Below are 23,215 nucleotides of genomic sequence, written 5' to 3'. Positions count from 1 at the left end.
TTGTAAAGCTGTGCGGTCTTATTCCAACAACGTGTATGGTATTACGCGCTTTGAAATGTTGAACAGAATGAGCGACGTACCTGCTACAGGCGATGGCTTGCGAAGTACGACCCACCTAGTCTTCCACTGAGAGAAAAGGATACAAAATAGACGCTAGCGTTAAAATGCCGAATAACTTTGAAGCACATGCAAATTCAATGAATTATTTCGTTTTGTAAACACCTTTTTTCCATCTCTGAATTTGACATATCCTTCCACGACAACCGAATCCGTCATCTTCAGTCATGGTTCCAAACAGCTGCAGTGTCGCTGTCCCGTGCCCGAATGAGGGGTCACTTTCAAAATAGCTTTAGACTACTGGTGAGGGGCACACACTCGTTTCGTGCACCCCCCTCCGGCACCAACACACAGAACCGCACACACCCAATTCAGAAATTTTCCTGGATATTTTTCAGCAGGTGATTTTTCAAGAGGTGATATTTAATCGACATATAAGTATAATAAAACCTGCTTGCAATTGACGCTAAGATTAATTCCAATTAATAAAATATTAAATTGTTATCATCTGGGGGTGGTTCACTAAGACAGAAATAATGTATAGTTACAGGGAACCCTTCATCAAATTACGATTTTTCAAGACAGGTGGACATACACGTTTAACAACATTTAAAATGTTTATTCAGTCACAAAATAATATTTATTTCACAGTTGTGTAAATATCACTATTCTTCCACAGTATGTACACATAGTACATATACATAGTACATAGTACATATAAAAAATACCAGCTGTACCATTTATTTAGACTTGGGCTTGCGCTTGATAATTGTGTTGATCCAGTTCACGTAGTTAACGACTTTGGTGTAGACGCCAGGCTTCCCAGTCTTTCCACAGCCATCGCCCCAGCTGATAACTCCATACAGGAAGCTGACATCATCCTTCACACAAGCCAGGGGGCCTCCTGAGTCACCCTGGGGGAACACACATACGCAGAGCGGCACACATGCAGACACACACACACACATACACGCACGCACACACACAAACAACAAACAATGAGTCATCCCCTTGAAACTTTATATTACACACACCAATATAAACCAATTCCATTCCTACCTAAATGCAATATTTGTCATTACAACACATAAACAAGGTGGGAAGTTAACCATAACTTTACATTAAAGAGAAAGCAACTGAAGGCCATGCAATTCTTACAGCAGCCTCCATATGCATGTTCTGTGAACCAAAAGCGCCACTAGCATTTTGGGGGCCGTAAGCTAGATTTGGTTGGGGCCCCCCCACCCCCACCTTGAGTGCAAAACATTTTAGTGGCCCCCATTTTGGCGGCGGAGAGAGCAATTTCAGCATTAAAGTTAATGTCCTGCAATTCTACAAATGTTTCCATAGAGCATAGGGAAAAATGCTATTGTTCAGGGGTCCTATGAGCAGCACGTTGTCTGCGTATAGGCAGAGCCGCTTGTTATGTAAACTTTGCCCAGTGGTTCCTCCATATTATACAGTATTTTTTATTTTATTTAACTAGGCAAGTCAGTTAAGAACAAATTCTTATTTACAATGACGGACTACCCCGGCCAAACCCGGGACGACGCTGGGCCAATTGTGCGCAGCCCTATGGGACTCCCAATCACGGCCGGATGTGATTCAGCAAGTATCACACAATACACATCATTATCACATGGCTGGCTACCATCTACAAGAAAACATTATCTATATCATTCTATTCCAATTTGGGTCCAGAGAGCCCTAGATCTATGCACTATTACCTGGCAGGCATCCGCACATCGGTTGGTCCCGGCACAGACCATGTTGGAGGTCACATGGTTGCCGTAGACTTCAGGCAGGATACACCTCTCAAACGGGACGATCCTCACACCGGCCTCCTGCAGGTTGGTGTATTTATTTGCCTCTTTGGAAAAATAAGACAAACAAATCAGTAATGAAAGGGATAGAGTCATATACTATAAGCATTTGGTCATATGGAAACAGTGTCATCCATGAGACATTCATGTAAAGACATGAATAGGAAGGACGGGCCTATATGGGAGCGCACATGATTGGATATGATGCATATACGCCTATTTGAGATGTTACAGTGTAGTTTTGAAGGTGATATGAAAACATTAAAAACCATAATGACATATCTGACCACTACACTAGGGTGAAAGACACACAATGAAGCAGAAGCAATGAAGTTTTTGACACAACACTTACTCTCATGCATGTGGCCCCAGCCAGTAATCTGACAGCAGTATTGGTCCGGGAAGGTCATGTCTTTATTGGGCAGGCAGATTGGCCGTATAAACTGGGTCTTTTTTACACAGCGGCCATCTTGTTTTTTCAGTTTCACAAGAACTGTTGGAATAGAAACATTCTCATCATAACACAGGAAAATGTGACAAAGAGTCAATAGCAGGTGTTATTTACTGAACCTGTATTTAACCTTTAAGTAGGTAAATTGAGAACCGCTGTAAATTTCCAATGATTACGCCCTTGATCGGTTGAAACATCCAAATACGTTACAGCACGCTGTATGATGTACTGTCATCGTTATTCAAATGTTGAATCATGAAATCACAGAACGATTGCTGCACTATTGAATAATGTCTGTTTTGCTTTCAGAAAAGAGAAGAAAAAGAGAGAAGTGAAAGTCCCCTCGGGAATGGATGCAGATGCCCGGAGACTGTCACACTCAAATGTGTGTGTTCACATTGGAGCCAGCTGTTCCAAGATGCACAGCTGTGAGTGCAGACAGAGTGTGTGCTGCAGACAGGCAGACTGGCATGTGTGAGTGTTTTTGTTAGTCTGTGTGTGGGCGAGTGTGGTAGTTTTAGGATGACGTGTGTGAGTCAGTGGACGAGCGTGTGCTATAATGTCAACTTTGTGTGAGTGTTTGAGTGTGTGTGTTTGCTAATAGTCAGTGTGAGTGAATAGGAACGTGAAATAATATATTTACCAATGTCATGGAGAGTTGGATTGAAAACAGAAAAACGCTCTGGAAAGATGTACTTCTCCACTCCAAAGGTTTTGGTGTCAGGAGTCGTAACGTTGAACTTATGCTGACCCAGAATCACACGAATCTTTGACACAAGGGGACTGAGGACAGACACATCATTCTCTGTCATTAGTAGCACATTGTACGATAATTATGTCACATGAATTAAACTGAATGCAATGACACTTATTTTGTATGATATTACTACCCCGGGGCTTTATGTATCAAGTACCTCAGAGTAAGAGTACTAATCAAGGGCCAGGTTCCCCCCGTCCATGTCATTTCTGTCATTGTAATCTAAAAGGTGAAACTGATCCTAAGCACTCCTACAGAGATGCTTGATACATACAGTGCCTGAACTGAAAATGTTCAAATCTAAAGACCCGAGACCATAGTAACCACGAAAACCCTCCCCCATTGGCCTACAAATGGCATTTGAAAACCAAATATTTTTAAGCTTTTCCTCAAACTGAATATTTGCGTCGAAATCTAGTGTGTTCATAAAACGGGAAATGTTGAGTGTAAATACTGTACTGACCACTAGTGTCTGTGATGTGCTGATACCTAAATGTGAGGTTAAAGGTTGCATGTGAAAATAAGCACACAAAATACCCTACTCTCCACTGCCTTACGTACCTGTGCAACACGCTAACTCCTAAGATATTAATCATTCTTTATTTAACAAGGCCTATATGTGGGGCCTCCTGAATGACGCAGCGGATGGCTCTCGACCTTCACCTCTCCCGACTCGGTACGGGAGACGCGAAGTTGCAGCGATGGGACAAGACTGTAACTGCCAATTCGAAATCATGAAAAAGGTGTAAAAAGTACCCCAAAAATAATAAACCAAGGCCTATATATGTGCATGGTCCCTCGAGGAACGTAGGACTAACTCATAGTTCCATACCACACAAACAGGTGACAAAATAATAAACGCAAATGCCAATGTAGTGTCCAACTGTCTACTCTATATGCTCTATTTCTACAGTCAAATAGACTCAATGTTGCATAACACAAACAGGTGAAAAAAATTATGAACACAAATGCTTCAAAGAGTGCTGTACAGGTGTAGGATATTCATTTGAGTCAGTATGTGAATTATTATGTGGATTACAGTTAATGGACATTTTTGTTGGGATTGATACACTACATGACCAAAAGTATGTGGACACCTGCTCATTCCAAGATCATGGGCATTAATATGGAGTTTGTCCCCCAGTTGCTGCTAAAACAGCCTCCACTCTTCTGGGAAGGCTTTCCACTAGATGTTGGAACATTGCTGTGGGGACTTCCATTTAGTCACAATAGCATTAGTGAGGTCTGGCACTGTTGTTGTGTGACTAGGCATGGCTCGCAGTCTGCGTTCCAATTCATCCCAAAGGTGACCGATGGGGCTGAGATCAAGGCTCTGTGCAGGCCAGTCAAGTTCCACACCGATCACAAAAAAAACATTTCTGTATGGATCTCGCTTTGTGCACAGGGGCACTGTCATGCTGAAACAGGAAAGGGCCTTCCCCAAACTGTATCCACAAAGTTGAAGTCATAGTATTGTATAGAATGTAATTGTATGCTGTAGTGTTAAGATTTCCCTTCACTGGAACTAAGGGGCCCGAACCATGAAAAACATCCCCAAACTATTATTCCTCCTCCGCCAAAATTTACAGTTGGCACTATGCATTTGAGCAGGTAGCGTTCTCCTGTTATTTGCCAAACCCAGATTCATCCGTCGGACTGCCAGATGGTGAAGCGTGATTCATCATTCCAGAGAATGCGTTTCCACTGCTCCAGAGTCTAATGGCGGCAAGCTTTACACCACTCCAGCCGACGCTTGGCATTGCACATTGGTGATCTTAAGCTTGTGTGCGGCTATGTTGCTTCCAGAGGCAATTTGGAACTCGGTAGTGTTGCAGCTCTAACAGGGCAGAAATTTGACAAACTGACCTGTTGGAAAGGTGGCGTCCTATGACGACGCCACGTTGAAAGTCCCAGAGCTCTTCAGAAAGTCCATTCTACTGCCAATGTTTGTCTATGGAGATTGCATGGCTGTCTGCTCAATTTTATACACCTGTCAGCAACGGGTGTGGCGGAAATAGCAGAATAGACTTATTTGAAGGAGTGTCCACATACTACTGTATATATAGTGCACATTTTTCGAAAGTGGAATTTACAAACTTCAGAAGCCTTTTCAAACCTCAAATAAACTACACGTTTTAAATTACCTGCATTGCAGAAAAGTTATCCTGCAACAGAGTGATAAAATTAAGATCCTACATCTGTAGTGTCTATATGCTCTATTTCTACGGTACCTGCGGAAGAAGCAGTGGGCAGCAGAGACCACCCAGCAGGACGAGACCAGGGTACCCGCACAGAAGATGTCATCTCCTATGTAGAGGGCTGCCATCCAGGGATGGGTACCGGGCAGGGCAGAGTTGCCACCCAGGATACGACCCCTGGCCACCGATATCTTCTTATTGTTCCTCTTTCCGCACACAGGCTTCTTGTCTGGCTTGGTGTGGTTGGTTTGGTTGGTGTCAGGAAGGACATTAGGTGGCGGTGGCAGCTGTGGCAATGGTACCACTCTCCGCAAAGAAGCTGTGTAAATGAATATGGAAGCAGTTTACAAGTGCTAATCTAATCAGTTCAAATCAGGTCACGTTTACTGAAGAGCATTGACTTCATTGTCAACATGTGATAGGGTAATACTAGTCATAAACTGGTACTCCTAAACTACTACTGATGGTAGTCTTCTACTACTACTAGTGCTACTACTACTACTACTACTACTACTACTAGTGCTACTAGTGCTACTACTGCTCACTACTACTGCTACTACTACTACTACTAGTACTAGTGCTACTACTGCTACTACTACTACTACTACTACTACTACTACTAGTGCTATTACTACTACTACTACTACTGCTAATACTATTACTACTAGTAGTAGTGCTACTACTGCTACTACTACTACTACTACTACTAGGCTTACTACTACTACCTACCAGCATGCTCCCACAATTGGAGTAACTGGGCTAAACCCAGTTAATTGCTACATCCAAGGCTGCTAAGTATGCCTCTTCTTATCATTTTGGACTTTACCAATGGCTAATTTTCCCCTGAAAATACAATCAACAAATAGAGCTGTTTTATTGAAAGTACTAAAAATAATCCCAATAACGCATTGTCAGACGTTCCGAATTGCATACAATTTGCCACCCAACAATTAACATTAACAAAAGTGGTGAAATAGCGGTTGGCCAAAGAATGTGCTTTCTGTGCATACTCATGGCATCATGACATTGATGTAACAGAGCCAAGTTGTCCCAGTCACTACAGAAGCATTTGGCAACACTTGACATGTTGATTCTGAGTGACTCATACTTCCTCTCATCTAACCTATTCTCTTCAAACAGTAGGCTACATGTGTCAAGATACTATTCTGACTTTCTATTGAAACAGTACCTATGTAAAGTTAACATTCTCTTCTGGCACAGGAAAGGTAAGTGCAGTACAATTCCAAGAAGCTTATTTTTAATCACTAACGCAGATATTTTTAATTAAGTTTGCAAAGTGCTTTGAATGTTACGGAGGCATAGTGTCATGGGGTTGTCATAGTTCTGTGAAAGCGGAGAAAAACATTTTTAGAGGGAATATAAAGAGAGAGGATGTTCTATTCCACTTAAATGAGAAGCAGCTGCTGGTGGGATTCAAAATGCTGTCAAACTCTTCACAGCTCATAATAACACAGTAAAGGTTTTAAGAGAGAAGAAATTGAAGACTGCCAAATGCATATTTCACCGTTGATTTAAGACAAAGCCCCTCACGGATCAGAGAGACTCGCCGACCTCTATAATTTGAAGCAGGTTCATTGGAGACATTTAACTCAACACTATTTTTTTAAAGGAAGCTTTATCCACAAAGGTATAATCAATCAATCCTTTAAATGAAGTCCTATAACAAGGTTATTCATTGTGATATGACAAGACCAGAGTTCTTTTTTCAAGATTTGGACACGCGGCTCACACCTGAAAATATTTGATAAAGTGTCTTGCGGCTCTTTTCACGCTGGGAAGAACTAAGCCTCCAGTGTAGCAACTAAAAAACCCGCTGCTTTTGCGATGCCCCATTATAGCACTTACAGGGCCGTAGCTACATATGAAGACACCATTTTATTTAAAGGAACTCAGTCAGGGTCTCAATTTACTGTTGAGAATTAGAACAGTAGAATAAAAAAAGGCGCAATTTCGAAACTCGGTAGAGCATCAGCAGTTTTCCTCTTGTTATGTCCCTCACTGACAGTCACTCATTTAGCCCATGTCAGTAAAACATTTTTAGATTGGTAAATTAGTCCAGCCAGCTATCTAAACTTGTAGTAATCATGGCCGAATTACCGACCGAGCACGCGTGCCCATGCCCAGGGGCCCTGACCTCCAGGGGGCCTGCATTGATTTTGTTAGTTACTCTCCTTCAAATATCAAAATGTGTAGAATTGCAGAAATGTTGCTATAACATTGCAATATAAAAAAAGTTCTGTAAAGCAAACTTAGTTGTTAAACCTTTGCTAATAACTTTTTTTTCTGCTAACAGATCCATCTGTATCTATTCAATTATCATTTTTAATCTCAGTGCTGAGTTAATGTGAGTTCATGTGTAGCGGCTATCTGTATAGCTAATAGGCTATGTGTTTGTAGATCGACTGAGATTAATGAAGCTACAGCAGCCAATGTGATAATGGCTGGGGTCATTTTTTTTGTTTTTGCTGTTGTCCAAATAACATGGACGTCACTAAAATTCAGACCCTGGCTACACCCCTGAGCTCTTATGCTACTCACATAAACTTATGACACATGGCGGAATGTCATAGTTCTCCCAGGAGATGACTCCATCACTGAGAGTGTAGCACCACGGCATCTTGTCCCTATCTGGGTTTCTGGACACAGTGGACATGTTACACTGCTGTTATGACACTTAACATTATCCTGGCCTGGACTCCCAAACAGCTAGCAGAAGCACAGTGTCAGGAAAAAAATTCCCAAGAAAGAAGAAACCTCAAGAGGAATCAGAGTCAGAGGGGAGGCCCATCCTTTTCTGTCTGTACCGGGTAGAATGACCATATCAGCATCAAGGCCAGACAGACAGGGGAAGGTGAATGACCATATCACCAAGGCCAGACAAAGGGGAAGGTGAATGACCATATTACCATCAAGGTCAGACAGACTGAGGGAGGTGGATGATAGTGGTGAGATAGTGCTGGCATGACAGGCATGAAGCATAGACTTCAGCTTCTGTTTTGGGTTGCCAGATTGGTTGTCAATAAAGATGTAGAAAGAAAGAAAGAAAGAAAGACAACCTAATGCTGGACACACACCTGCAGTAGGAGGTTTTCCCCAAGCCCCTGAGGGGGGCGCTCTCCACGGCAGAAAGCGGGCACCAGAGACGGTGGTGCCCACCACGCCACAGTAGTCTGTGCCCTTGTTGTCATAGCACTCCACCACCGGAGCTGAACAACAAGAGGTGTGGAGGATGAGACAGTATACCATGTATATCACAGCTTCCTGTGTTTAAGTGTTATGAGAGTGTGTGCGTGTCTATCTGTTTACCTTATTTATATTGGACTATCTAAATGTTTGTAGTCACAGAGCAGAATAAACATCATAAAATGTCTTCTCTATCCCAGTGTATGACCTCTGGCTAAGACCAGTAATGCTAAACTAAAGCTTTGCTAAGCTAGGCTAACCTAGCAATGTAAATCGGACAGTGACTGTGTCAGCATGTAGCGGTTGGACTCACCAATGCTACAGTAAGGTCCACTGTAGCCAGGCCTGCAGGCACACACCTCCTCCCTGGTGTCTGTGATGAGTCGGCACGTACCATCGTTCTCACAGGGGTTCTCACTGCAGACTGAGGACAGTTACACACTTCATCAGGTATAATACATTATGACAAACCACAGCACTGGGATCAGTTCCAACCACCCTTATCCTGCCTCCCGCCACTGCATGATAAACACAGGAGCTGGTCTTGCATTAGCGCTTTAAGCGTGTTAACTTTGATCAAAACACACATGAAGCATTAGACTACCTACGTTCGAGCACTTATGGTTCAGGGTTGCAAAAGTAGAATGGGAGAAATGCATTCACAAACACAGACCCTGGTGTACAGTAGTTGTCTGATTTGACATGTTGTTCTTGGAGTGGCCATGTGGGGGCAGTATGAGTGGGAATAGCCTACATAACAGGCTGGGAAGGTGGGGTGCAGGAAATGGTAGTGTTAAATGAAATTCGTTTGCAGAACCTTATAAAAATCCTAATACCATGACAAAACAAAACAAGTTTGGTCCAAGTGGCTCTCCAAAGTGTCTTTTCAACACCCATCAAACTTCCACCGTAGAGACGAAAGCACCTTTATCTTTTGGCTGAGAGGTTTCTCTCAGCCAAAAGAGGAACCTGAGGGGCCTCCAACCATTAAGACATTGAGAATATAGTGAGATGCCTGGCAACACAGCCGAGGCTAGAGATCTGATCATCCAAAAGGTGTGGGAGATTGAGGAATGTCGGGATGGGAAGATTTTCAACTGGAGAAGCCCTCATACTCCAAAGGTATTAGGGGGCCCTCAACTCAGGGGCCCATTCAGGGACCCATTTCCTAGCCAAGAGACAGCACCTCATCAACTCTAAGGTTCCACTCTCATTTTCAACAACAACAAAAAAGCATAGAGTGGCTGAAGCTAAAGTAACAAAGGATCTGAGTAAGAATGTCTTTTACCAGTATAGCGGACTCTCTCACAGGAGATCTCCCCGTCCACACATGTGCACCGTTCCACGTTACGAAGGTAGATCCTTCCCCATGATTTTCCAGTGTCGTAATATCTCAGGTGTATGGTTTCATAGCACTTCCCTGACAAAGGGGAGAATAGAGAAATCAAAGGTAGTTGGGTGAAACGTGAGAAGAGGAGGTAGTGAACAGGTCAATGAGGAGTTAGGGGGGCATGTTTTGTGGTAAGTGTTTGGCATTGTGAAGAGCAAGATAAGGGTTAATGCACTAAAGGTACTTCTCAAAAGGGAAGACAGTTTCTCTACCACCCCCACACTTTGGCATACCGCAATGAGAAATAAAACCCCATTGACAATTGACTCTAACCTAAAATGTATAATTGGTTTAGTTTAATTGAAACTGCTTTGAAACACAAGTCCATATGGAAAGTATGATACTGAAAGTTACTCACTCTGATCACAGTGCCTCCCAGTGAAGCTCTCTGGACAGGAGCACTCGAAGGAGCGTCTGCGGGGGACCAGAGTGCAGATGCCGCCATTTTGACATGGATTCACCTGACAAGGGTCTGTGAATCTGCGTGATGAGTGGACGAACACTAAAACACAACAACTGAGAACATTAGTGAAAACATTAGAAAGAAACAGCATGCTACCTCAGTAACATAAGAATAAAGTATTTACCAACTTTGGTGTGTTTAATTTGAACACTGTTTGAAAAGTAGAAGTAGTAGATGAATGCAATGGAGGAAAATGAGGAAACCACGTTTCCATCTGCAGTTTTTATGCCAGTAAAGTCAAATCGTATTTATTTTAAATGGCGGTGTCAATTTATAAATGGCAACAGATAATTTGTTTGTTCGACATGGTGGGATCTTTTTGTGTCGGTAAAATTAATTATGTGGGAAATGGCGGTACAAATGCCTTTACGCGCAAATATTGATATAATAACCATCATATCAAAGTAAATTTGGAGTCACGCGATGATATGGTGTGTGGTCCTCCCATTTTGACTGTGGAAACCATGCAGTTTATTAAACTACAGTTTAAATAAATTATGATGAACTTCACAGGGTGGTGAAAGTGCACATTGATGAGTATTTGTTTTGTATAATGTTTTTATATATTGAATATTAAAACATACAATCTACTTGCGGTGAAGCTGCTCAACATCTACACCACATTCAGTAATCTAAGCGGCCCACCGCAGCAACCAAGGTCAACACCCTTCTCGATCACACGTCAACAGATCTCCCACAAGGTCAAAAAGCGGGGACTCGAACCAGCGACCTATTATCCACCGGCCCTAGCTCCCAACCGCCAGGCCACCAGCCCTTTAAAATCCCCCCCACAGTTCCCCGAGAGCCTTCCCTCAACAATCCGTGGGGTCATATTCTGATGACATGATGATCGATTCTTGACTGCTGTTTTGACAAATAAAAAATATTCTTATCAATAATAATCTCATCATGTAGACTAGACCGTATCTGTGAGCTGTTGGCTAGAGCGTAGGTGTCAAAACCAGAGTAGACACATTTGCTATTTAACTATCGGTAGAGATGAAAATGCGATGGAAACACATTGAACTTTATATTTTTATTCGGTATATGAAAACTTAAGTGAAAAAGTAAATTTTCTGTGCACTACGTCATCCCTCACTGATTTTTATCCACAACAAATCCGTTTGGTGTAAACAAACCACTGGTGGGAACACGGATTCTAGAATATTATACATGGGAATCTGTCGACAATTGGATGGAAACCTGGCTAGTGATTAAAAAATATTATGTTCATGCATGCCACTACTGCAAATAGCAGGAAATGTATCTTGAAGATTGTATAAATACACAGAGACAACATAGACTTTGTAGACCATGAGGTCTTGTCCACAGATTCCACAAGAATGACCTCTCACCAATGGGCTGAGTGTTCCCAGGTGCACAGTATCCCCAGAGAAAGTCCCGATCCAAGTTGTGCGTCAGAGAGCACCTATGATGCAGAAATAAAAACATTCCTGTAGCGCACATGCAACAGTTTCAACCTGGCCATTGAGATCAAGGAGTCAGAAAGCAAATCAACAGCACATTGAACACGGTCAGTCACCTGACTAAGAACCATAAGGACATTCCTCAGAAACCTGCATATCTCCAGGGAGTACAAGAAGTGGGTTTGAAACTGACACCATATTTATTAACTGTCTTTCATAATAGTTGAGGAGCACTGCACTTTAATCCTTTTGGGACCAAAGCTATATTACCAAAATGGGTTAGAAGTTTTATTGATTCCCCCACCCATCAATCCACACCCGCTAACTGCAGTAACTACACCCAACACACCAAACCAAAAGACTTGGGTTTCAAAATCCCTTGAGAAACTAATGGAGAAACATTGAGATGAAAGTGACTCTCAAGCTGGGATCCCAGTGGCTGAGTTCATAAGCGAACACACACACACACACATACACAAATACATTCACACACCTACACAACCACGCATACATACACACACACACACCCTCACACACCCTCGAAAACCCTCAGAGTGTAAGATGAGCCAGCACTGGGCACTTGTTGTTACTTGAGGACTGAGTGGGAGAGGGCAAGATTCATGTTGAATTACATCCTAGACGTTCATACTTGCAGACGCTCACCAGCCCTGTCATAGCCTGAGTGGATTTACTCTGCGGCTGCAGCCACACAGATGACTTTATCATAGCACTCCCTGTCCAACAGCTCTGTGGTTATGAGACACAGATCTGTGGTCTAGTTGTTTTCACAAAAGAAGAGTTTAATCAAAACAAGAAGGCAATGAGGCATCTTGCTGTGTCACAATTTGTGAAAAGTAAATAGTTAGTTCTGAGACATGAGACAGTCATTACTACAAACCATTAACTCAATTCTAGGTTATAAAACCTGTGCAACCGTGTCATAAATGTGTTATAACATGACATTAGCATTTATGACAGTTTCTGGCAAATAAATTAGCAGTGCTGACTAGCGTTGGCATATGAAGCCATTTAGGATAGCCCAATTAGGTTGTGGAAGTTTGCATACAGTCACCTCATTACGTTTTAGGGCAATTCCACATGGATTAACGAGGACTATAATTAAGTTTAAGTCTTTATATTTACTGTAGTAATTAAGGGTCTTGAGACAGTCACAGTGCAAATGCATGTGTCAATGAATGTCTGTTAGTGGTTAGAATGTCTGTCAGTGGTTACATTTTCAAATCATGTTGTATTCGTCACATGCTTCGTAAACAACAGGTGTGGACTAACAGTGAAATGCTTACTTATGGGCCTTTCCCAACAATGCAGAGAGAAAAAACATAGAAAAATAATATAAAAGTAATAACACGTAATAATACAAATTATAATAGATACACATTGAGAAACGATAACTTGGCTATATACAAGGGTCACCAGTACTGAGTCGATGTGCGGGGGTACGAGGTAATTGAGATAGATATGTACATCTAACTAGGAATGAAATGACTAGGCAAAAGGATAGATAATAAACAGTAACAGCCACGTATGTGATGAGTCAAAGAAGTTAGTGCAAAAAGGGTCAATGCAGATAGTCCGGGTAGCTATTTGGTTAACTATTTAACTAACTATATAGCAGTCTTATGACTTGGAGGTAGAAGCTGTTCAGGGTCCTGTTGGTTCCAGACTTGGTGCATAGGTATCGTTTGCAGTGCGGTAGCAGAGAGAACAGTCTACGACTTGGGTGGCTGGAGTCTTTGACCATTTTTAGGGCCTTCCTCTGAAACCGCCTGGTACAGAGGTCCTGGATGGCAGGGAGCTCGGCCCCAGTGATATACTGGGCCGTACGCACTACCCGCTGTAGCGCCTTGCGGGTCGGATGCCATACAAAGCGGTGATGCAGCCAGTCAAGATGCTCTCAATGGTGCAGCTGTAGAACCTTTTGAGGATCTGCGGACAAATGGCAAATCTTTTCAGCCTCCCGAGGGGGGAGAGGCGTTGTCGTGGTCTCTTCATGAATGTGCTGGTATGTTTAGACCATGACAGATGCTTAGTGATGTGGACTCGGCATGGCTTTCACATGGCTCTCGTGTGCGTGTGTGCGTGGGTGTCTCACCTCACCAACCTATAACTGGGAAACCCCTTTGTGTGTACAAGAGTGAGGTACACTACATGACCAAAACTATGTGGACACCTGCTCATCGAACATCTCATTCTAAAATCATGGGCATTAATATGGAGTTGGTCCCCCCTTCGCTGCTATAATAGCATCCACTCTTCTGGGAAGACGTTGGAACATTGCTGTGGGGACTTGCTTCCATTCAGCCACAAGCGCATTAGTGATGTCAGGCACTGATGTTGGGCGATTAGGCCTGGCTCGCAGTTTGCGGTCCAATTCATCCCAAAGGTGTTTGATGGGGTTGAGGTCAGGACTCTGTGCAGGCCAGTCAAGTTCTTCTACACCAATCTCGACATAACATTTCTGTATGGAACTTGCTTTGTGCACTGCGGCATTGTCATGCTGAGACAGGAAAGGGCCTTCCCCAAACTGTTCCCACAAAGTTGGAAGCACAGAATCGTCTAGAATGTTTTTGTATGCTGTAGCATTAACATTTCCCTTCACTGAAACTAAGGGGCCTAGCCCGAACCATGAAAAACAGCCCCAGACCATTATTTATCCTCCACCAAACTTTACAGTTGGCACTATACATTCGGCAAGTAGCGTTCTCCTGGCATCTGCCAAACCCAGATTCGGCCGTTGGACTTCCAGATGGTGAAGCGTGATTCATCACTCCAGAGAATGCATTTCGACTGCTCCAGAGTCCAATGGCGGCAAGCTTTACACTACTTGGCATTGCGCATGGTGATATTAGGCTTGTGTGCAGCTGCTAGGCCATTGAAACCCATTTCATGACGCTCCCGACGAAACAGTTCTTGAGCTGAAGTTGCTTCCAGAGGCAGTTTGGAACTCCGTAGTGAGTGTTGCAACCAAGGACAGATGATTTTTTAGCATTCGGTGGTCCCATTCTGTGAGCTTGTGTGGCCTACCGTTGTTGCTCCTAGACGTTTTCACTTCACAATAACAGCCTTTACAATTGACCGGGGCAGGTCTAGCAGGGCAGAAATTTGACGAACTGACTTGTTGGAAAGGTGGCATCCTATGACGGTGCCACGTTGAAAGTCACTGAGCTCTTCAGTAAGGCCATTCTACTGCCAATGTTTGTCTATGGAGATTGCATGGCGTTGTGCTCAATTTTAGACACCTGAAATAGCCAAAATCCACACATTTGAAGGGGTGTCCACATACATTTGTATATATAGTGTATCTCTTTGAGTAATGGAAATGTGTGGCAGTGTTATGCTGAATGTGCGTGTGGTTGAAGTGGTTGTTTGTGTTTCTAAAACATTGGATACTAGAGTGACCAAGAGACACTTGAAATGGATGACACTGGACTCACCAAGAGCTGGAGAAGCTGATGGTGATACAGTGGTGGTGAATGCTTCCTCCATGAAGGAATGGGAATTTACATTCTTTACCCTCTACTGTAAGGACTGGATCCACAGAAACGGGAGTAGAGACATACGGTTATCAGTGAACATATTGTGAACATATTGTATTTTACACATAATCTAGTCATAAATTCCTTATTCCCCGCAAGACATTTAAAAAAATCTGTATTTCGTTAAGTTTACTGCACAAGACCAGTTCAACATCAATATTGAAAGTAAAAACAATACTAACCCTAAAACACTTTGCGTCAGATTAGAGGCCACTTTGAATATGCTATGAGAAAGCAGGTGTTCTCCCATGGCTTGGGATCACAGCATATGATAGACAATTAATCTTTTGAGTTTGACAGCGGCTCCTGCCAGGACCCAATCAAGTTATATTACTAGGGAAGCCCAGTAGAAGGGATGCATAGATCTCAGCACTATATCATTCCCCTAGACAGCCTAATCGTTATTCTGTTATGAAAAGAGTTTGTGTACCCTTGCCAACACAAGATGAATAATTCTGGATTCCAACTCCATCGATTAAAGAGGTCATTATCATTGAGTTCTTGACTGGTAAATTGGTTGATGGGCTGTATTGTACAGTTGTGTAATCCTATTATACAAACAACATATTTCAACATTTTATAAACAACATTGAAACAGGATACTGACGACTACGCACAAAACTGTAATCAATTAAACAGGTAATGCATGTTGTTAATGTTAATAGTAATGATTACCTTTATGACTATCTCTGTTCACATTTCTTGCACTAAACGTTTCATATCTTGGGAGTACCATTCGCTGGAACCAAAGTGAAAACAATATTAAAGTAATGCACGGTTAGTTTACTTCTTTGGCAAATGATGCACGCCAAAATATGCCTATCCAAACAAACCGTTCACTTGTTGCGCTCTAGAAGAACTGCTTGAATTGTAAGAAATAGCTCCACTTACCGTCCGTGCACTGAGGACATACGGTAGGAAAAGTAACACAAAGTACAGCATCATAATATTTTGGGTTATGTAGTCTATGTTATCGTGCGCAAAATTATTTAAATTAATTTCTTCAATCAGGTCCGTCAGATAAATGTCACGTTTTATCTGTCAATTCGAGAGAACTCAGCCTGCTTTTGGTCATGGAGAACGTGGGATATGCTGCAAGAGCGAGCCTGTTCCCTGCAAACTCTATTGAGTAAATCAAATGCGTCATTAGACCTACTTTTTGATTATGGCCATCACTCCACGCAAAACATCGAATTGCAACTAATTTCCCTTACGAGACGCCCACGATTAAACATGCAAGATCTTGAAAGTGCTGATCTTTGATGTAATGGAAAGTAACTTTTTGGAGGTGGCGGGTGATGGTTTCGGATCCCTCCTCTCATAGCTTGGTAACCATACGGAAACATTCCAAGTGCTGCGTGCTGTGGCAAGAACACAACCTGTCCCATAACCAAGCCTCTAATTTTCAAAGATTGCAGTAATTGAAATGCCTGCTGGTAAACTACACTCGGAGATATATTATTCTTACTGACAAGAAACGACTTCCTGACAAGACAATGTGAATATCTTAAAGACCAATGATAATGGCTTGACAGGTCTATGTTTGGAGCTGGTTGGGTGTCAAGGATTTGCATTCTTACAAATAATTTTTATTTCAAGCGAAATTAATCATTAAAGGGGCCATCTTGGATTGGTACATCCATTTTTTGACGTTTAAATGAATGATATATAGCCACTGGTTCTTGAAGAACATAACTTATAAATGCCTCATGAGCTTTCCACTGGGCAGACACTGGTTCAATCAAGCTGTTTCCAATTCCAATTCCAATGGAATTACGATGAACCAACATGGAATAGACGTCGAATTGACGTCTGTGCCCAGTGGGTTAGTTCCACTGTCATATCCCCATCAGTTGCGGTTGTTTAAATACCAGCTTGACCCTTTAATAAAATCCTTCAACGAGACTAACAGAGGCTTCCATTCTGGCATTATAAAGGTGGGAATGTTTATTGAGTGGAATTTGACCAACCAAACATCAAGCCAGACCATAATAGATCAAATGTACAGACATGAAGAGGCATCATATTTTGTTCACCATGAAACAGTGTACACTGAGTGTACAAAACATTAAGAACACCTGCAGTTCTTGACACAAACCGGTGAACCTGGCACCTACTACCATACCCTGTTCAAAGGCACTTAAATATTTTGTCTTACCCATCCACCCTCTGAATGGTACACATACACAATCCATGTCTCAATTGTCTCAAGGCATAAAAATCATTCTTTAACCTGCATCATCCCCTTCATCTACACTGATTGAAATGTATTGAACAAGTGACATCAACAAGGGATCATAGCTTTCACCTGGATTCATCTTGTCAGTCTATGTCATGGAAAGAGCAGGTGTTCATAATGTTTTTTACACTCAGTGTGTGACCAGAATAATACAGTAACATGCACTAGAATTGCAAGGAGTTTCTCATGTTCCTACAATGTGTGAATCCTATAATCTACCTGAAAGAGGCTTAATTCTATAGCCCCTGCTTTACAGTACCTACATTATCAGCATCCATCTAAAACAAGGTATCCCTTAATACATTTCCAAACACTAAGTTATTACCAAATTGTTCATTAATCTTAACTGGCAATTATTTTCCTTTTCATCACTTCTTGAAAATGTATACCCGCTAAACAGTACGGCATAGTCAGTAATGATCAATAATACAATATCTATCACCATACAATTATTATACATATACATCAGTTCTAGCATGAAAAATTACAGTTTTTTACAGTAAAAGTCCCTTGTTCATCAAGTAAGTTCCTGTTTGAACAGACCATGAATCAAGCTTGGAAAGTGCTGGTGAGGGTTGGTCAGCCTCAGAGCTCACACAATGGTGGCCTTGTATATGTCAGTCTTGGAGTCTTTGTTCCCTTCTGATTGATCGTGGGTGTTGAGGGGCACCTGGGAGGTCTTCATTCGACTCTGGCACTGCCGGAGCTCAGCCGCGTACCCTTGGAAACTGACGCTGAGCTCCGAGTCCTCTCCGTGGGTGATGTTGACCTCCCTCACCTTCTCCTCCTCTTCCTCCAGGCACACTCCCTCCACGTCCATCACCTCCTGCAGCGCTGTCTGAGAGCGGAGTGCTCCAAGACACGGCGACCTCTTGTGGGAGCGGTCAAGAGCACATGCTCTTTGTCTTCTCTCTGGGAAGAGGGGAGTGATGGGAGAATCAGACAAGTTTTAACCACAGTGGTCAAACAAATCAAAAGCCCAGCTACAGTGTATGGAGGAGAGTTACCAATCTACCATAGCCTTGAGGCCTCAAACACAGCATGCATTGGTTAACATGTCAATGATTTACTGATGGGTTACTACAAAACACATGTTATGACTTGTCTACCACCTCCCTGGAAAGGTACAAAGCCTTCCAGACGATTTTATCATCTGTGTTATAATCAGTCTAAAGCAGTGACATAGGCCAGTGAAGGCCACCAGTTCTTTGCGTCTTGACCTACGCACATTTTTGGTGGTAGATGTAACGATGTTCCTCCTCCTCTTCATACGAAGAGGAGGAGTAGTGATTCGACCAACATGCAGCGGGTTGTGAATACATAATGAATTTATTAAGGTAAACGACGAAACACGAAAACAAACACTGGGAAGGATTACAAAATAACAAAAAACGAATGTATACTGACCTAAACCATGAGTACTTACATAAAACACGAAGCACGTAGGAACAGGTACAGACTATGACAAACCGAACGAACAAACGCTACAGTCCCGCGTGGTGCAGACACAGACACGGACGACAATCACCCACAAACAAACAGTGAGAACCTCCTACCTTAATATGACTCTCAATTAGAGGAAAACGCAAAACACCTGCCTCTAATTAAGAGCCATACCAGGCAACCCAAAACCAACATAGAAACGGAAAACATAGACTGCCCACCCAAAACTCACGCCCTGACCATCACACACATACAAAACAACAGAAAACAGGTCAGGAACGTGACAGAACCACCCCCCTCAAGGTGCGAACGCCGGGCGCACCAGCACTAAGTCCAGGGGAGGGTCTGGGTGGGCATCTGACCACGGTGGTGGCTCAGGCTCCGGACGCTGTCCCCACACCACCATAGTCACTCCCCGCTTCTGTATTCCCCTCCCAATGACCACCCTCCAACTAAAACCACCTAAATGAAGGGGCAGCACCGGGATAAGGGCCAGCACCGGGATAAGGGGCAGCACCGGGATAAGGGGCGGCACCGGGATAAGGGGCGGCAGGTCCTGGCTGAGGGACTCTGGCAGGTCCGGGCTGAGGGACTCTGGCAGGTCCGGGCTGAGGGACTCTGGCAGGTCCGGGCTGAGGGACTCTGGCAGGTCCGGGCTGAGGGACTCTGGCAGGTCCGGGCTGAGGGACTCTGGCAGGTCCGGGCTGAGGGACTCTGGCAGGTCCGGGCTGAGGGACAGCTCCTGACTGTGGGGCAGCTCATGACTGTGGGGCAGCTCATGACTATGGGGCAGCTCATGACTGTGGGGCAGCTCATGACTGTAGGGCAGCTCATGACTGTAGGGCAGCTCATGACTGTAAGGCAGCTCATGACTGTAGGACAGCTCCTGACTGGCTGGCGGCTCTGGCAGCTCCTGACTGGCTGGCGGCTCTGGCAGCTCCTGACTGGCTGGCGGCTCTGGCAGCTCCTGACTGGCTGGCGGCTCTGGCAGCTCCTGACTGGCTGGCGGCTCTGGCAGCTCCTGACTGACGGACGGCTCTAGCGGCTCCTGACTGACGGACGGCTCTAATGGCTCGGGACAGACGGGCGGCTCTAATGGCTCGTGGCAGACGGATGGCTCAGAAGGCGCTGTGCAGACGGATGGCTCAGAAGGCGCTGTGCAGACGGATGGCTCAGAAGGCGCTGGGCAGACGGATGGCTCAGACGGCGCTGGGCAGACGGATGGCTCAGACGGCGCTGGGCAGACAGATGGCTCAGACGGCGCTGGGCAGACAGATGGCTCAGACGGCGCTGGGCAGACAGATGGCTCAGACGGCGCTGGGCAGACAGATGGCTCAGACGGCGCTGGACAAACAGATGGCTCAGACGGCGCTGGGCAGACAGGCAGTGCAGAAGGCGTTGGGCAGACGGCCGACTCTGCCCTGCTGAGGCGCACAGTAGGCCTGGTGCGTGGTGCCGGAACTGGAGGTACCGGGATGACGGCACGCACTTCAAGGCTAGTGCGGGGAGCAGGAACAGGGCACACTGACCTTTTGAAGCGCACTATAGGCCTGGTGCGTGGTACCGGAACTGGAGGTACCGGACTGAGGGCACGCACCTCAGGGAGAGTGCGTGGAGGAGGAACAGGGCGTACAGGGCTCTGGAGACGCACAGATGGCTTAGTGCGTGGTGCCGGAACTGGAGGCACTGGGCTGGAGACACGCACCATAGGGAGAGTGCGTGGAGGAGGAACAGGGCTCTTAAAACGCACTGGAAGCCTGGTGCGTGGTGTAGGCACTGGTGGTACTGGGCTGGGGCGAGGAGGTAGCGCCGGAAATACCGGACCGTGCAGGCGTATTGGCTCCCTTGAGCACTGAGCCTGCCCAACCTTACCTGGTTGCATGCTCCCCGTAGCCCGTCCAGTTCGGGGAGGTGGAATAACCCGCACTGGGCTGTGTTGGCGAACTGGGGACACCATGCGTAAGGCTGGTGCCATGTAAGCCGGCCCAAGGAGACGTACTGGTGGCCAGATATGTAGGGCCGGCCTCATGACATTCGGCTCAATGCCCAATCTAGCCCTACCAGTGCGGGGAGGTGGAATAACCCGCACTGGGCTATGCACCCGTACAGGAGACACCGTGCGCTCTACTGCGTAACACGGCGTCTGCCCGTACTCCCGCTCTCCACGGTTAGCCTGGGAAGTGGGCGCAGGTCTCCTACCTGCCCTCGGCCCACTACCTCTTAGCCCCCCCCCAAGAAATTTTAGGGTAGTACTTGCGGGCTTCCAGCCTTGCTTCCGTGCTGCCTCCTCATAACGTCGCCTCTCCGCTTTCGATGCCTCCAGCTCCGCTTTGGGGCGGCGACACTCCACTGGCTCTGCCCAGGGTCCTTTACCGTCCAGGATCTCTTCCCATGTCCAATCCTCCTTTTCCCACTGCTGCTGTCGTTGCTGTCCGTTAACCCGCTGCTTGATCTGGGTTTGGTGGGTGATTCTGTAACGATGTTCCTCCTCCTCTTCATACGAAGAGGAGGAGTAGTGATTCGACCAACATGCAGCGGGTTGTGAATACATAATGAATTCATTAAGGTAAACGACGAAACATGAAAACAAACACTGGGAAGGATTACAAAATAACAAAAAACGAATGTATACTGACCTAAACCATGAGTACTTACATAAAACACGAAGCACGTAGGAACAGGTACAGACTATGACAAACCGAACGAACAAACGCTACAGTCCCGTGTGGTGCAGACACAGACACGGACGACAATCACCCACAAACAAACAGTGAGAACCTCCTACCTTAATATGACTCTCAATTAGAGGAAAACGCAAAACACCTGCCTCTAATTAAGAGCCATACCAGGCAACCCAAAACCAACATAGAAACGGAAAACATAGACTGCCCACCCAAAACTCACGCCCTGACCATCACACACATACAAAACAACAGAAAACAGGTCAGGAACGTGACAGTAGAGGACAAAAACAGTGGACAGGGGAGGGGTAGGGGAAGGGTTAAGAAACCCTCTGGAATAGCTTTTTCCATCTCCATTATGATAGAGCTCTGACCCTTGAAATGCAGTACGTCCATTGAACTGATCTCAGAGCAGTGACCTGGGGGTGACAAAGCATCAGGCTCAGAGTATTTGGCTTGATGGCTTCTGGCCCAGGATCAGTTCAGAACATTGTGCCCTATGAGCTAACAAAATGAAACCATCTCAAACATCAAAAGCTCTATGCATGCCATTCAGCTTGTCCACTTGGCTTCAAAAGAACAAACTGAAACAGTTTAACTGATTGGTTATTCATTAGATCAACTGTGTACTGTACTGTACTGTACTACTGTCTACACCAGGGCTCTCCAACCCTGTTCCTGAAGAGCTACCGTCCTGTAGGTTTTCGCTCCAACCCTAATCTAGCGCACCTGATTCTAATAATTAGCTGGTTGATAAACTGAAACAGTTCAGTTAAAACTGAGGTTGGAGGGAAAACCTACAGGAGGGTAGCTCTCCAGGAACATTGTTGGAGAGACCTGGTCTACACTCTTAGAAAAATCTAGAACCTAAAGTGGTTCTTTGGCTGTCCCCATAGGAGAACCCTTTGAAGAACCCTTTTGGTCCCAGGTAAAACCCTTTGGAGGTCCATGTAGAACCCTTTCCACAGAGGGTTCTACATGGAACCAAAAGAGTTCTACATGGAACCAAAAAGGGTTTTACATGGAACCAAAAAACGGTTCTCCTATGGGGACTGCCGAAGAACCCTTTAGGAACCCTTTTTTCTAAGAGTGTAGACTTGTTGATGTCAACAAAACGTGGTGCTTGCCCACATACTGAGCCATGTTGCATTGATATGATGATACACTATTAAACAGGATTATTAATAATACAGAACTTTCTCAAAGGTGCATTTCTGGATCCAGATTGAAGTCTGTAGTCACAATGGAGCTGGATCACTATGACTGTTTCACATTTCTGTGCAGTTTTTAGCTGTATTCTTATCTTGACAAGTGATTGACAAAAGTGAATATCGCAATGGAGAAAGAATATCTGACCTGAAGCCGTTGTACATAATGAGACGTCACATGAGGAAAGGGTTGGAGAGTGCGCTGACTCATACAGTTCCTCCGCGACACGTCTCTATTGAGGATGCGTGAGGCGAGAGAGGCCAAAGCTAACCCTGAGTGGTAATTCTCCTCGTCAATCCTGCACTCAGTGACCCCC

At 44.6% G+C, this 23,215-nt stretch overlaps 3 protein-coding genes across 14 annotated transcripts in view; all 3 read right to left on the bottom strand.

The window, feature by feature from the left end:
- The window catches only part of LOC129835155 (protein Dok-7-like), a 51,076-nt gene extending 50,657 nt beyond the window's left edge, over positions 1 to 419 (bottom strand). For 2 of the 5 annotated variants that reach the window (XM_055900572.1, XM_055900575.1), the window contains exons 1-2: positions 223 to 419; positions 81 to 126 (exon numbers count right to left, since the gene is read on the bottom strand). In XM_055900572.1, coding sequence (XP_055756547.1) covers positions 81 to 126; positions 223 to 276 — 100 coding nt within the window. In that variant the 5' untranslated portion in view covers positions 277 to 419. The remainder of the gene's footprint in view (positions 1 to 80; positions 127 to 222) is intronic. The other 3 variants (XM_055900573.1, XM_055900576.1, XM_055900574.1) reach the window with 2 other exon arrangements.
- Positions 420 to 459: 40 nt separating this feature from the next.
- On the bottom strand, positions 460 to 16,700 carry LOC129835157 (hepatocyte growth factor activator-like). 2 transcript variants are annotated; one of them, XM_055900577.1, is made up of 13 exons: positions 16,219 to 16,700; positions 16,003 to 16,066; positions 15,226 to 15,319; positions 11,699 to 11,772; positions 10,239 to 10,382; positions 9,779 to 9,910; positions 8,804 to 8,914; positions 8,382 to 8,513; positions 5,320 to 5,605; positions 2,975 to 3,114; positions 2,233 to 2,373; positions 1,785 to 1,927; positions 460 to 971 (listed from the first exon to the last, which is right to left on the bottom strand). In XM_055900577.1, exons 1-13 carry the CDS (start codon positions 16,270 to 16,272, stop codon positions 798 to 800), a joined length of 1,689 nt encoding a protein of 562 aa, XP_055756552.1. In that variant the 5' UTR covers positions 16,273 to 16,700; the 3' UTR covers positions 460 to 797. The 2 variants fall into 2 exon arrangements, with proteins under 2 accessions (XP_055756552.1, XP_055756553.1); XM_055900578.1 differs by lacking the exon at positions 8,382 to 8,513 and having other exon boundaries at positions 16,219 to 16,699.
- A 543-nt stretch (positions 16,701 to 17,243) lies between these two features.
- Positions 17,244 to 23,215, bottom strand: part of LOC129835154 (regulator of G-protein signaling 12-like) — a 68,409-nt gene continuing 62,437 nt past the window's right edge. For all 7 annotated transcript variants that reach the window (XM_055900565.1, XM_055900566.1, XM_055900567.1 and 4 more), the window contains exon 18: positions 17,244 to 18,478. In XM_055900565.1, coding sequence (XP_055756540.1) covers positions 18,159 to 18,478 — 320 coding nt within the window. In that variant the 3' untranslated portion in view covers positions 17,244 to 18,158. The remainder of the gene's footprint in view (positions 18,479 to 23,215) is intronic.

Source organism: Salvelinus fontinalis, chromosome 36 (assembly GCF_029448725.1).
Source record: "Salvelinus fontinalis isolate EN_2023a chromosome 36, ASM2944872v1, whole genome shotgun sequence".
NCBI classification, from domain to species: domain Eukaryota; kingdom Metazoa; phylum Chordata; class Actinopteri; order Salmoniformes; family Salmonidae; genus Salvelinus; species Salvelinus fontinalis.
Note: the sequence above shows the minus strand (reverse complement) of the source record. Positions and strands in the feature narration are given on the sequence as shown.